This window comes from Salvelinus sp. IW2-2015, linkage group LG15 (genome assembly GCF_002910315.2).
Source record: "Salvelinus sp. IW2-2015 linkage group LG15, ASM291031v2, whole genome shotgun sequence".
NCBI classification, from domain to species: Eukaryota; Metazoa; Chordata; class Actinopteri; order Salmoniformes; family Salmonidae; genus Salvelinus; species Salvelinus sp. IW2-2015.
The window spans coordinates 56,595,086-56,607,663 of NC_036855.1; the positions used below are offsets into that span (position 1 = coordinate 56,595,086).

Below are 12,578 nucleotides of genomic sequence, written 5' to 3' on the forward strand. Positions count from 1 at the left end.
CATGGTAGAGGTATTAGTTGTTTATTATTATACCCCAACAATACTCGTGCTTACACAATTTTCCTGATTATTTGTTTATAGAGGGCCACATTTAATCGTTCAATTTAAACTCTAAAATGTAAAATACCAAGTAAATCCATGACCAGGCTACAAGGTCAACAGTGATGTGTATAACACCGTTTCAGAAGAATTTACTGGTTTAGTAATGTTAACATTTCTATGCACAAATGCTTCAAACACAGTTCATGGACTACATCACCAATAGAACTTGTGAAAGATGAAGTGACCACAGAACTCAAGTGGTAAAGTCTTACTATGCCTTGGGCAGCCTACTGCCACAGACAAGGGGTGGTAATACCATCACACCCAGCATGGTCTATGTAGAGGGGGCTTATAGAGACCAGGACAGCAGGCTACTCAGTGTCAGTGTTAGTACCAGGGCCAGAGGGCTGAGGGAGAGAATTGTCCCAGCACTGTCTGGGTTGGGGACAGGGTAGCCATAGCTGGTCCTGCAGTCGTTTTTCACTTCTTCATAAGGTATGGGCAGATCATCTGGAGTTGTATCATTCAGGCTGTCTCGTACCTGGAAGATAGGAGTTCAGAGTCAGGGAGGGTAACAAAGCACTGGACCAAATAGTGCATTACAAATGCCTGTAATCTCTGTGTATGCACTGTATTCTGTATTGCATCAGCCCTTTTTAAATAGATCTATGGAGGTTTGTGTGTTGATGTCAATCTTGTGGAAACGGGGGTGTTGTGAATGGTGCTAAGCTGTAGAGGTCAGTGTGTAACTTTTACTGTAGTACTCACACGCTCCACCTCTCTGAACACTCTGAGCAGGTTGTCCCCCAGAGCAGCTTTCACCTCAGCATCTGTCCATCCTCTCCTCAGCAGCTCTGCCACCAGAGCAGGGTACTTAGACACGTCCTCCAGCCCCCCCGGTACCCTGACAGACAGCACAGGTAGAGAGGGGTGTGTGTGTCAAACTGAAGCCAATATTATGCAATTCTTCTGAACTCCTCCCCCAGCAGAATGGGTTTCTTTCCATGTAAAACATTTATAAAATATTTTACTACTACTACTCAGACATGACTTTTGATATATTTTTTAAATACTACTACTCAGAGATTACTTTTATAAAAAAAAAAAGAACTACTCAGACATATGACTTTATACTTCTTTACTGGTATATTACAATTAGCACCTTTTAAGATAATACATTTTGCTCAATCAAGTCCATTGGTGTTTTATTGTAACTAGGTGAATAACTCCTAGGTCAATTCACTCGACTCACCTGCCCACTCCATCATAATCCCCACCAAAACCAATGATACTGTGTCCAGCCACATTCTTTATGTGGTCAAAGTGATCTAGATTGAACACGATAAGAAAGGTGAATATGCAGGGTATTCGGAATGTATTCAGACCCCTTATTCTAAAATTGATTCAATATTTTTTTCTATCTACACACAATACCCCATAGTTAAAAAAAAAAATATTATTATTATTTACGTAAGTATTCAGACTCTTTGCTGTCAGACTCAAAATTGCTGTCAGACTCAAAATTTAGCTCAGGTGCATCCTGTTTCCATTGATCATCCTTGAGATGTTTCTACAACTGGATCGGAGTCCACCTGTAGTAAATTCAATTGATTGGACATCATTTGGAAAGGCACACACCTGTCTATTTGACAGTGCATGTCAAAGCAAAAACCAAGCCATGAGGTCAAAGGAATTGTCCATAGTGCTCCGAGACAGGATTGTGTTGAGGCACAGATCTGGGGAAGGTTACCAAAACATTTCTGCAGCTATGAAGGTCCCCAAGAATAGAGTGGCCTCCAACATTCTTAAATGAAAGATGTTTGGAACCACCAAGACTCTTTCTAGAGCTGGACACCCGGCCAAACTGAACAATTGGGGGAGAAGGGCCTTGGTCAGGGAGGTGACCAAGAACCTGATGGTCACTCTGACAGAGCTCCAGAGTTCCTCTGTGGAGATGGGAGAACCTTCCAGAAGAACAACCATCTCTGCAGCACTCCACCAATCAGGTCTTTATGGTAGAGTGGCCAGACGGAAGCCACTCCTCAGTAAAAGGCACACGAAAGCCCCCTTGGAATTTGCCAAAAGGCCCCTAAAGACTCAGACCATGAAAAACTAGATTCTCTGGTCAGATGAAACCAAGATTGAACTATTTGGTGTGAATGCCAAGCTTCACATCTGGAGGAAACCTGGCACCATCCCTACGGTGAAGCATGGGGGTGGCAGCATCATGCTGTGGGGATGTTTTTCAGCGGCAGGGACTGGGAGACTAGTCAAGATCGAGGCAAAGATGAACGGAGCAAAGTACAGAGAGATCCTTGATGAAAACCTTCTCCAGAGCGCTCAGGACCTCAGACTGGGGCGAAGGTTCAGCTTCCAACAGGACAACGACCCTAAGCACACAGGCAAGACAACGCAGGAGTGGCTTCGGGACAAGTCTCAATGTCCTTGAATGGCTCAGCCAGAGCCCAGACTTTAACCCAATCTAACATCTCTGGAGAGACCTGAAAATAGCTGTGCAGCGACGCTCCCCATCCAACCTCAGAGCTTGAGAGGATCTGCAGAGAAGAATGTGAGAAACTCCCCAAATACAAGTGTCCCAAGCTTGTAACGTCAAGACTCGAGGCTGTAATCGCTGCCAAAGGAGCTTCAACAAAGTACTGAGTAAAGGGTCTGAATATTTATGTAAATGTGATATTTCAGTGTATTTTTTATACATTTGCAAAAATGTATAAAAACATGTTTTCACTTTGTCGTTATGAGGTATGGTGTGTAGATGGGTGAGAATTCTTTTTTTTTAATTCATTTTGAATTCAGACTGTAACACAACAAAATGTGGAATAAGTCGAGGGGTATGAATACTTTCTGAAGAAACTGTATAATACAAATTTGAGAGACAAGGTTGGGTGAGTGAGTGGTGGAGAGTAAAAAGTAATGATAAAAATGATGACCATGACTCAGCTACTCACCTGCCACCTGTGATAGGTTGGCTGTATTGCTGCATGTGACATAGTCGTTGTAAAAGTTCACCATGACAATTCCTTTTTTGTTTTGCTGGTGAGAAAAAGGACACAGACACGCAACTGTATGATAAGTCAGAACTATAAACTCAAGTCACTAACTATTACAATGAAGAACTGTAGCTACCATATTGGTGTAGTCAGTTGGGCTTTTATGTTCTGTTGTTAACATTTTATGGTGCTATATAGAAACACAATGTTCCTTTATCTGTAGTTTTATGGGCCCTTACAGCAGAATAGCTCAAATGTTTCCCGGACTCTTGTTTGTAAGCTATTGTCAGCTTGAGGTATTTCACAATAAATGTGTAATAAAATGTTTTAGTTTGTGTCTGTTTTCCAAGGTATTGGAAAGATCTGAAGGCTTTTCTAACTTCCTTTTGATATCATTGTAGTTTTAATATCACTGCAGACATTACCACGTTTTTTTGTTGCAGTCTTATTGCTTACTTTTCTTTGCCTCAACCTTCCTCTAAGCCCTTTCTCATCCTCCCCTCAGCCTATATTCCCAGACACCTCCTTTTCACTCTTAAACCCCTTTTCAGTTCCCTGTCTGTTTTCTCAATCCATGTTCTTCCCCTTATCCCCCGTCACATACCCCTTCATCCGATCACATGTCCACTCACCACTCAATCTCAGGTCCAATTCCTTTATACACCTCACCCTCCAATCCCCTCACTCTGCCTGCTCCCCTAGTCCTTCTCCTCTCACTACCCGACTCCCAATTCTCTATCCCCTCGTCTCTCACCCTTCTCCCCTGACTCACCACCCTCCTCGGGGAAGGGATGAGGTCTAAGGAGAAGGAATGACCAAGTTCCTCACATGTATTCTGTAATCCACTATCCCCTTGCCCCTCTCCCCTTTCACTCACCACCTTCCTCAGGACGTCGTCAGGCACGTTCCTCTTGTGTGGGCACACGGCGTAGGCAGAGGAGTGGCTGAAGATGACTGGGGCTTTGGACAGGTCTAGAACCTGGTTCATCACTTTCTCTGACACGTGGGCCAAGTCAATCAACATCCCAATGCGGTTCATCTCAAATATCAGTTGCTGTCGGGTGAAGAACCATTATGAATGTTTCTGCCTCTTACTGTGTCGCCCTACTGGTGTTATAGAGACAATTATATGTGATTCATTCAGCCTATCAAACCTAATGGTATGGTTTGTAGCTAGGATCAAGAGAATGAACATGTTTTCATCCAGGGTGTTTTATACAAGTGATATCATACTGCTATAACATGAATGAACACCTAAAGGCAAACTAGACGAAAATGAGTCTTTGAGGGTAACCCAATAGTTTCTGAGGAATTGCTCATTTGACAAAAATATTTACTTGGAATATTGCCTATGTTTATGACAGGCATTTATATCTGATTTCCAAGTAAACTCAGAAGCAGAAGTATTAYAAGCCGCACCAAATAGTATCATAGATTTGACCTTTGTTATGAGTGGGGTATTTCCAATGTGTGTGTGTGTGTGTGTGGCTCAGTGTGATAGACCAACCTTGCCAAACTCAGACAGTCCATTGTGCTGCGATGGCTCGGCTCCCGAATCCACGAGCCAATTATCTGCCCTGGGGGGGAAAACACACACAACCACAGTAAAACACCAGGCCCGCTTCTGGAAGTGATCTTTCTCTTCCACTTTCCTATATCCTGCTAGTATGATATGAATCAGTGAGGGGCTGAGGGATTCTCTAGGCTCTGTCGTAGTCCAGGGCCATGGTTTGATTAGCTAGCCCATCTGTTTAGATGACTCTCCCAGAATATGATACCTCTGAAACAGGTGGCGACAGGAATCCCCTATTTTCCCCACCACAGAATTCAGTGAAATACAGTCTTTTTTTTGTCTATTAATAAGCAGTTTCAGCTGTTACCTGTTGTGTCTCATTCATTTACATTCTTGTAATTTCTATCTTAGCTGTATGTGCTCTTTGAGAGAGCATCATAGGGTGTGTAAAGCGTTGATATACTTAGGAATCTCAACTATAAAGTACTACAAAAAATTGTTGAGCACCTTGTCACTTATTAAGTATAATCTGTGGCACCTAGTCCCCAGACCAGGGTGGCCCTGTCGTCAGCAGGGTAGCAGAGCCTACTCACCATGGTGTGTTGCAGCTGTGGGTGAGGGTGAGGTAGCGGACCCCCAGGTGGTACATGGTGCGCAGGGTCCCCAGGCTGCTGTCCAAAGAGTGTCCTCCTTCCACCCCGATCAGACTGGCCGTCCTGTTCTGACTAAAGGCATCCACGATATCTGTGGTAAAATAAATAATTGATAATACAGGTGGGTGAATAAAACTCTGTTATATATGGTGTTTCACAGTTGAGTGTTCTAAAGGGCTTTCATTCTCATAACCAGATGTATGGCTCCATTCGCATATCGCGGATGTTCAGCTCTACAGAGTGATTGAAATTTAAAGGCAATGTTCCCGCGTTAGCGGAGACTGCATTCACGGTAAACACTGCATATGTTGGCTCAATCGGAAATTACCTTTAAATGTATATTGTGGAATCTACGACACTTTCACTTTACATATTGAGTAGAGCCCTTACTGTATAACTTTTGATTACACTTTTTTTTGTAGATGACTCTCACCTTTGCTGCTGGTAGCAAACATGAAGGCTTCTGGGTATTTCATGCACATTCTGCGGATGACGTCAATCTGCTCAAGAGTTTGTCTGGCTGCATCTTTGTACTGAGTGTCACATGGAACATATGCTGCCCAGAACTGCAAGTGGACAGTAAATGTTTGATCAGTTTATTATGTAATACAGAGTTCCCCAACTGGCGGGCTTCTTGCGGTCAATTTGCAGTCTACAAATTATTTGTAATTATGTTCTGGACCCCCGACCATCCGCTCAAGAAAATAAAATCGACCCGCGGCTGAATGTAGTTGATGATCCCTGATGTAATACATGTATTATTATCACCCACCCTCACATACACCTTTTTGTGAGTCTTTTTCAGTTTGTGTGGGTGTATGAGTGTGTGTACCTGTGCTGCCAGTCGTCCCTCCCTGATCTTGGGGATGTTGGTGTGTGTATTGTTGAGGGTGTACAGATCCACTTTATTCAGCTGGTTGTTAAACTTCATCCTCAACTGCCAGGGCAGATCATTATGGCTGTGGAGTCAGACAGAGAGATCAATGCATGATACTATTCATACAGGGCAGTCAGCACTGCTAACACACAGCCATTATTTAACTGTACATTAGGACAGAACCATCTTGAAACATTAAAAAACAGCCTCCAAAATCTTATCGAAGCATATACTGTCACGCCTGCCCCCGCTCTTCCTCCCCAGCTCTACGCACTCCTGCCACCATCATTACGCACACCTGCCTTCCCCCCCCCGTCACGCGCATCAGCGATCATTGCACTCACCTGGACTCAATCACCTCTGTCATTACCTCCCCTATATCTGTCTGGTTCCCCGCTTCTGCATTGATTGTCATATGTACTTGTTTACCCGTGTGCTGACGCTGTTCCTGTCCTGTTACCTGTCCGTTCCTCATTAAATGTTCAACTCCCCGTACCTGCTTCTCATCTCCAGCGTCAGTCTTTACATATACAATACACACCTTGCATTGGCACGTGTTTTGTGCCATTAACATTACAGTATGCATCAAATATTTGTAGATGTAATGTATTATAAAATATTAATTTTGGTTTAAACGTTCAAAATCACCCATCCTAGGGTCTTATGAGGAGAGAAAAATGTGTTAGTCACTTACCCATCAATCAGTGGTGTCTCTGACATTAGCCTCAGTGCGTTGTTCATGTGTTCATCCTGTGTCAAGGAGAGTTTGAGAGCACAGGACAGTGCCAGCAGAGTCCCCCATACACTACCTCCAGACAACATCTCTTACTCTCTCTCACTACACCCTAACTAACACACAATCTGATCCAGCCTGACCTGGACTTGTCCTCTCCAACAGCCTCTGGTTCACTACAGCCACTATGGTTTTCTCTCTAACTCCGTTTGTTACTAACTCAAAAAGTATATTTTGACTTGTTTCAATACATTTCTCAGCCTACACTAAGTTAGTTAGTCTTTGGTCTGTCTGGTGCTTCTTCAGATTTCACAGTTCACTGTGTTCCGTCCGAACTCTTCCTCTGTCCCCAAAGTGTCTCTTTGTGGGTCAGGCTCAAATACAGAGAGAGTTTATTATGCCTCCTCCGTTTCTCTGTCATTATCTCTTTGGTTGTAAAGTAAACACATGAAGTTAAGCATATTGGTTAATGTTTAACGTTCAGTACAACTCCCTCAAGTTTTAAATCCATAAGCAAGACAACCCCAGTAATGATATAGATGTGGATTAACATTGGAAAGTGCCCAATGATGGCATGACCACTCAAATAAGAAATGTTATAAAAATGAGTTATAAATATATGTAGAGAGCACCTCATCAACAATATGTGCTGAGGGTCGGAGTCTATTAGGGGTCAGTGCAAGTTAAATCAGATGGGTTAACTGTCACGCCCTGACCTTAGTTCCTTTTTTATGTCTCTATTTTGGTTTGGTCAGGGCGTGAGTTGGGGTGGGCATTCTATGTCTGGTGTTATATGTTGTCTATTTCTTTGTGTTTGGCCGTGTGTGGTTCTCAATCAGAGGTAGCTGTCTATCGTTGTCTCTGATTGAGAACCATACTTAGGTAGCCTGTTCCCACCTGTGTTTGAGGGTAGTTGTTTTGTGTGTCTACACCAGATAGAACTGTTTCTTTTGTGCCGTTTTGATCATTTTTGTCCTAGTGTTCGGGCATAATAAAAATCATGGACACGTACCACGCTGCACCTTGGTCCTCACCTTCTTCCACCAACAGGCAATACATTAACCTTCTGCTCTACTCGGAGTGGAGTCACTGTTATACATCTAAAAATATAAATACATATATTTGAGTCAGAATACCTGCATATGACAGGTGTGATAGAAAAATGACACAATTACCTGATTTGTTTGATATTAATAGTTAACGATTATATACTTAACCAATAGTAAGACATTTCTGTTCTATGAAATGTCTGTGTGAACGGAGAGGAGCCTAAAAACCTACAGCTGGCATTCCATAGATAAGATGTGGTGGGCGTAACTGAGACAAAGAGAGCCTGGAGGAATAGGATTATTTTTTAAAGCAAGCCAACGCCTGTTCTTAATCAGGAAATTAAAGGGGTTTGGGGTCGGCCAGGATGTTCTGGAGAGGGTGTACAGCAGCTTGGTGGAGAGCATCCTCATGTTCAATATGACAGTCTGGTATGGTAATCTGAGCGTAGAGGAGCAAAAGCAAACTGACCAGAATAGTAAACACAGCCAGCAAAGTAATTGGTCGACCACAGGAACATTTGAGCATTCTGTTCCACAAGGCAACCAAAAAGAAGGCACTGGCTGTCATTTGGCGACCCCTTCCACCCTCTACACCCTCAGTGTAGAGGGTGTACACCCTCAGTCTTGGCCACCCATGGCCAAGAAGAACGTGTTCAAACATTCATTCGTTCCTTGTGCTGTTGGACTACTAAATGCAAAGTAAATTGTATCGGTACATGTACTTATCTATCTAGTGCAGTTGGGACAGTGGTCATTTGTGAGTGAATGTATTAATGTCCTCTATGTTGTTAGTGCATGCAACATGATGGACTGACTGGTTTAAATGTGTGAGAATGTATGTGTGTATGTGATAATTTTAATGAAGGTGATGCCAAAGAAAAATGTCCATCCTGGATGGACAATAAAGTTTTATTCTATTGTATAGAACAACACACTAATTGTGTCTATTCATTCTTGCATCCGAGAAACAACACCAGAGGCAGATAAGCATCTTTAGTGCCAACTATATAGAAACTGCATTGTCTGTAAAGGTTAGGCTACTGGGCCCAAAAGTCAAGACTGTTGGGTTGACTAGTCTCATTATTGCAATAATTAATCGATATTAAATAAAGATGATAGTTTGAAGAAATGACAAAGTCTCTCTCAGTATGAATTTCCACGACACAGGGCAACAGGTACAGTAGCCTAGTGGTTAAGAGTGTTGGGCCAGTAAACAAAAGGTTGCTGGTTTGAATCCCTGAGCCAACTAGGTGAAACATGTGCAGTTTAGCAAGGCACTTAACCCTAATTGCTCTGGATAAGAGCATCTGCTAAATTACAAAATATGTAAAAAATAGAACGTTTTTTTTATGCTCATGAGTAAACACACAATTCTTCAATTCACACAAGGTTAACCTCCGCACCCTCAGTGAAAATTATAATTATAGAGGGACATTCTTGTCATTCTTGCTTTTATCCCTCTTTAGGCCACACTTTAACCAGACTATGCTGCTTTGCTATGCTGTCTCTGCACAGCTTCTGCTTCATGGTAGCTCTCTAACCTTTGATGAGAAAAATAATTATTTCATACAGCTTCTAGATAGTTAACTAGGTGCAATGTACACAACTCAAATCTTATGTGTTCTGCTTTGAATTGTCATTTTCAATAAATCAAATGATTTGGCTTTAAGCATTAATCCTTTTCTCAAACGACAGGCAGTGAATCTGGTCTCTGTATATCAATATAGCAGTGGGATATCTGAACGCTAGTACATAACCCTTGTAGTCAGTCTATAGGCTCTTTTTTTATCTTATATGATAAGGCTTCTTTTTCCATTAGGCGGTAAATATCATGTTCTTCCTGTCAAATGGCTTCTTGTTGAATTATGTCATTATTGATGTTGATGTTTACAAACTTGATGATAAAGTGTGCACTTTACATAATCCATGTATAATGTATATCAAAGCTGGATGCTGTAATTTGGGATATGTATACTGTAGCTAATAAAGTAATATAAGTGTATGTTGTGTAGTAAGCTGTTAGTAGCCCATGTGCCTCACCCTAATAATTTGGCCTATTTTCCATCATTAATTTCGCCTAGTGTTCTGACTTGGTGGTGCACATGTAGCCTATAACCTGTTTTAGAGAAATGTAATCATTGAATATTGTAAGAGCTTTCATTGTCTGCTTATATGCCCCCTTTATTTGGCCTACGGTTCTGACTTGGTGTACAGGGAGAATAATCTAAGAACGGCCCATGTTCTGAATTCTGTCGCTGTACATTTCAAAAGTGCTGAACAAATAGTTATATTGACTACGTTCATCCTAGCTCGCTCATTAATGTCTTAATCGAAATGACTGACTACCTCTTATCCGCTGTTGGGACTCTGCTGTTGGGACAGCTTTATGTAGGCCGTAACAGTTGTGGTCAAAGTTTGTCACCGTTAAAGTGCAATTAATGTATTGTTTCGTTTAGTGTTGTGTTGTGTAGGGGCTTTGCTGGCATGCATCCCCCCAATTTCTTTGTTTTTTCCCCCACCAAGATTTACAGGCAAAAATCGCCACTGGATTTGACTACAGCTGCCTACAGCTGTAGGATATTAATTTAATCACCCTGTTTTTGCAGAAAATGTCCAGCACAGCAGGAAATGCAAACTTCTACTGTATTCGAGGTTTAAAAAGGCTTATAAAGTTTGTAATTTCCACTTAAAAATGGCAGACTTGATTTGTCCTAACTTAAACTTTATCAACCCCTACAAAAATGTAAATTAATTATAATCCATACAATAATTCACATTTCCTGTTGCTGTAGGATTATTTTCCTACTGTGAGAAACTGGTCAAATTAAGATCCTTTATCTGTACCCTATAGCAAGTCCCTTGTGGATCCTTGGCTGTATAAATGCTCATCTAGACCACTCGTGTTCACAGATGATTGTGGCCCACTTACGTGTTGAGCAGAGTGGTCTGTGTATGTCCATGTTTCTGGAGCCCCATTCTGATTTAAGGCATAATGAACGGTTGACTCAGCTAATCCAGGGTTTTCCGTGGTCTTTTCAAGACCTTTTCTCTCGTCCTCTCACTGTTCTACATTGTTAGGCCTATATGGGATCTGGAAGATAGAGGGTTCAGGTCAGGAACATTCAGACATGTTGAGTTTACACCTGGAAACTTTTGCTGCTAAATAGCACATGATACATTACAGGTATTCCTAATAATCCTAAATAGTAATCCTTAGACAAGTAAGCCTTGTCCGAGCCAGAACGACACATAGGGACGGGAGCAAGTACACCCCATGGACATGACGCTAGTCGGTCGCAGGACCTCAACCCCAATCCATTTCCTTAATGCAGAGTGCCAAGCAGAGAGGCTTGGTATGACTTGGTATGACTTGACCAGGGATGGAACCCCCTATCTTCCTATCTCAGTGCAGACACTCTAACCACAAGGCCACTGTGTTGGTTTATTAATTTATGACTGAATTCAGAATTCTTATGGATACCATTAGCTTATCACCCTGATTATTGTGAGGACCATCCCATAATAGCCTCGTATTAATGGTTACTTAGAAGTCTACTCTTAAGATAAGTGTTTGGAGGTAAGAGGTTAATTTGATTCAGATTACAGTCAGCTCTCTATCAGGAGCAGTAAAGAGAGCCTTGGGTCTTATCCATCCATGACCATGGAGATGAGCTGCGAAGGTCATGACTTGTTTGCATTATGATAATCAACTCTTAGATAAAACATCCTTAGAGCGCCCTCAGGACTCTTCGCTCATCATCAACAACTCTCGTCCTTGAGTCAATTAAACAGTGGCAAAAAGAAAACTCAACACTGTAGTATAATCAGGGACACCCAGTCACCCTCGTCATGAATCAAGCAAATCCTGCAGTCTGGCAGAGAGTACTGTAGTATTAAAGCTAGAATCCTTAATTGAAACAATAACAAAGTGGCCACCCTGCCTGTGTTTTGGTAAAAATCTGAGGGATGGGCTTGGAGAAATATAACCACTCTCAAACTTATAGACATAGCTATGGATGCAAGGATGGACCATCCATGATATCAAAATGATAGTTTTGGGCTCTATTCAATTTGTATTGCTGAAGCGTTACAGATTGCGCAATATAAAGGTAATTTCTGATTGAGCCGACATATGCAGTGTTTACCGTGAATGCTGTCACCGCTAACGCAGGAACATCGCCTTTAAATTTCAATCATTCTGTAACACTGAATTTCCACAGTAAGGGTTGAAAAGAGGAACCCTTAAAGGTCCAATGCAGCCATTTTTATCTCAATATTTAAAATTAAATACCTTACTGCGATTGTTTTCAATTAAAATGTTCAAAAGGAAACAAAAATAGCTTCTAAGTAAATAGCAATTTCTCAAGCAAGAATCAAGCAAAACAGGCTGAGATTTCAGGTGGTCTTTTCAAACAGCACTTACACTTAAAGGGTATTATCATAATTTCACAATATTATTCCAACCTGATAGTGTGGAAATATATATAAAACATAGGGGGGAAAATATTTCTGCACTGGGCCTTTAACCATGTTTTGAGGCTATATAGTGTTTGTTTGTTTGTAAACAATGTAAATGTAGAGTAATACAAACCTGTATTTTGTGTTCTGATGGGGTAGGACAGTTGAACTAAGCTCATGAGGCATTTATAAGTTATAATCTTTAAGCATCATTGAGTATATATCATTAATTTCTAAGTCCAAAA

The 12,578-nt window shown here is 41.6% G+C and overlaps 1 protein-coding gene across 1 annotated transcript; it reads right to left on the minus strand.

The window, feature by feature from the left end:
- Nucleotides 1–5: 5 nt before the first annotated feature.
- On the minus strand, nt 6–7,244 carry dpep1 (dipeptidase 1). The gene is made up of 10 exons (XM_024001186.2): nt 6,788–7,244; nt 6,049–6,175; nt 5,650–5,782; nt 5,157–5,307; nt 4,558–4,627; nt 3,928–4,104; nt 3,009–3,093; nt 1,295–1,370; nt 811–946; nt 6–583 (listed from the first exon to the last, which is right to left on the minus strand). Exons 1-10 carry the CDS (start codon nt 6,913–6,915, stop codon nt 392–394), a joined length of 1,275 nt encoding a protein of 424 aa, XP_023856954.1. The 5' UTR covers nt 6,916–7,244; the 3' UTR covers nt 6–391.
- Between the last annotated feature and the right edge of the window lie 5,334 nt (nt 7,245–12,578).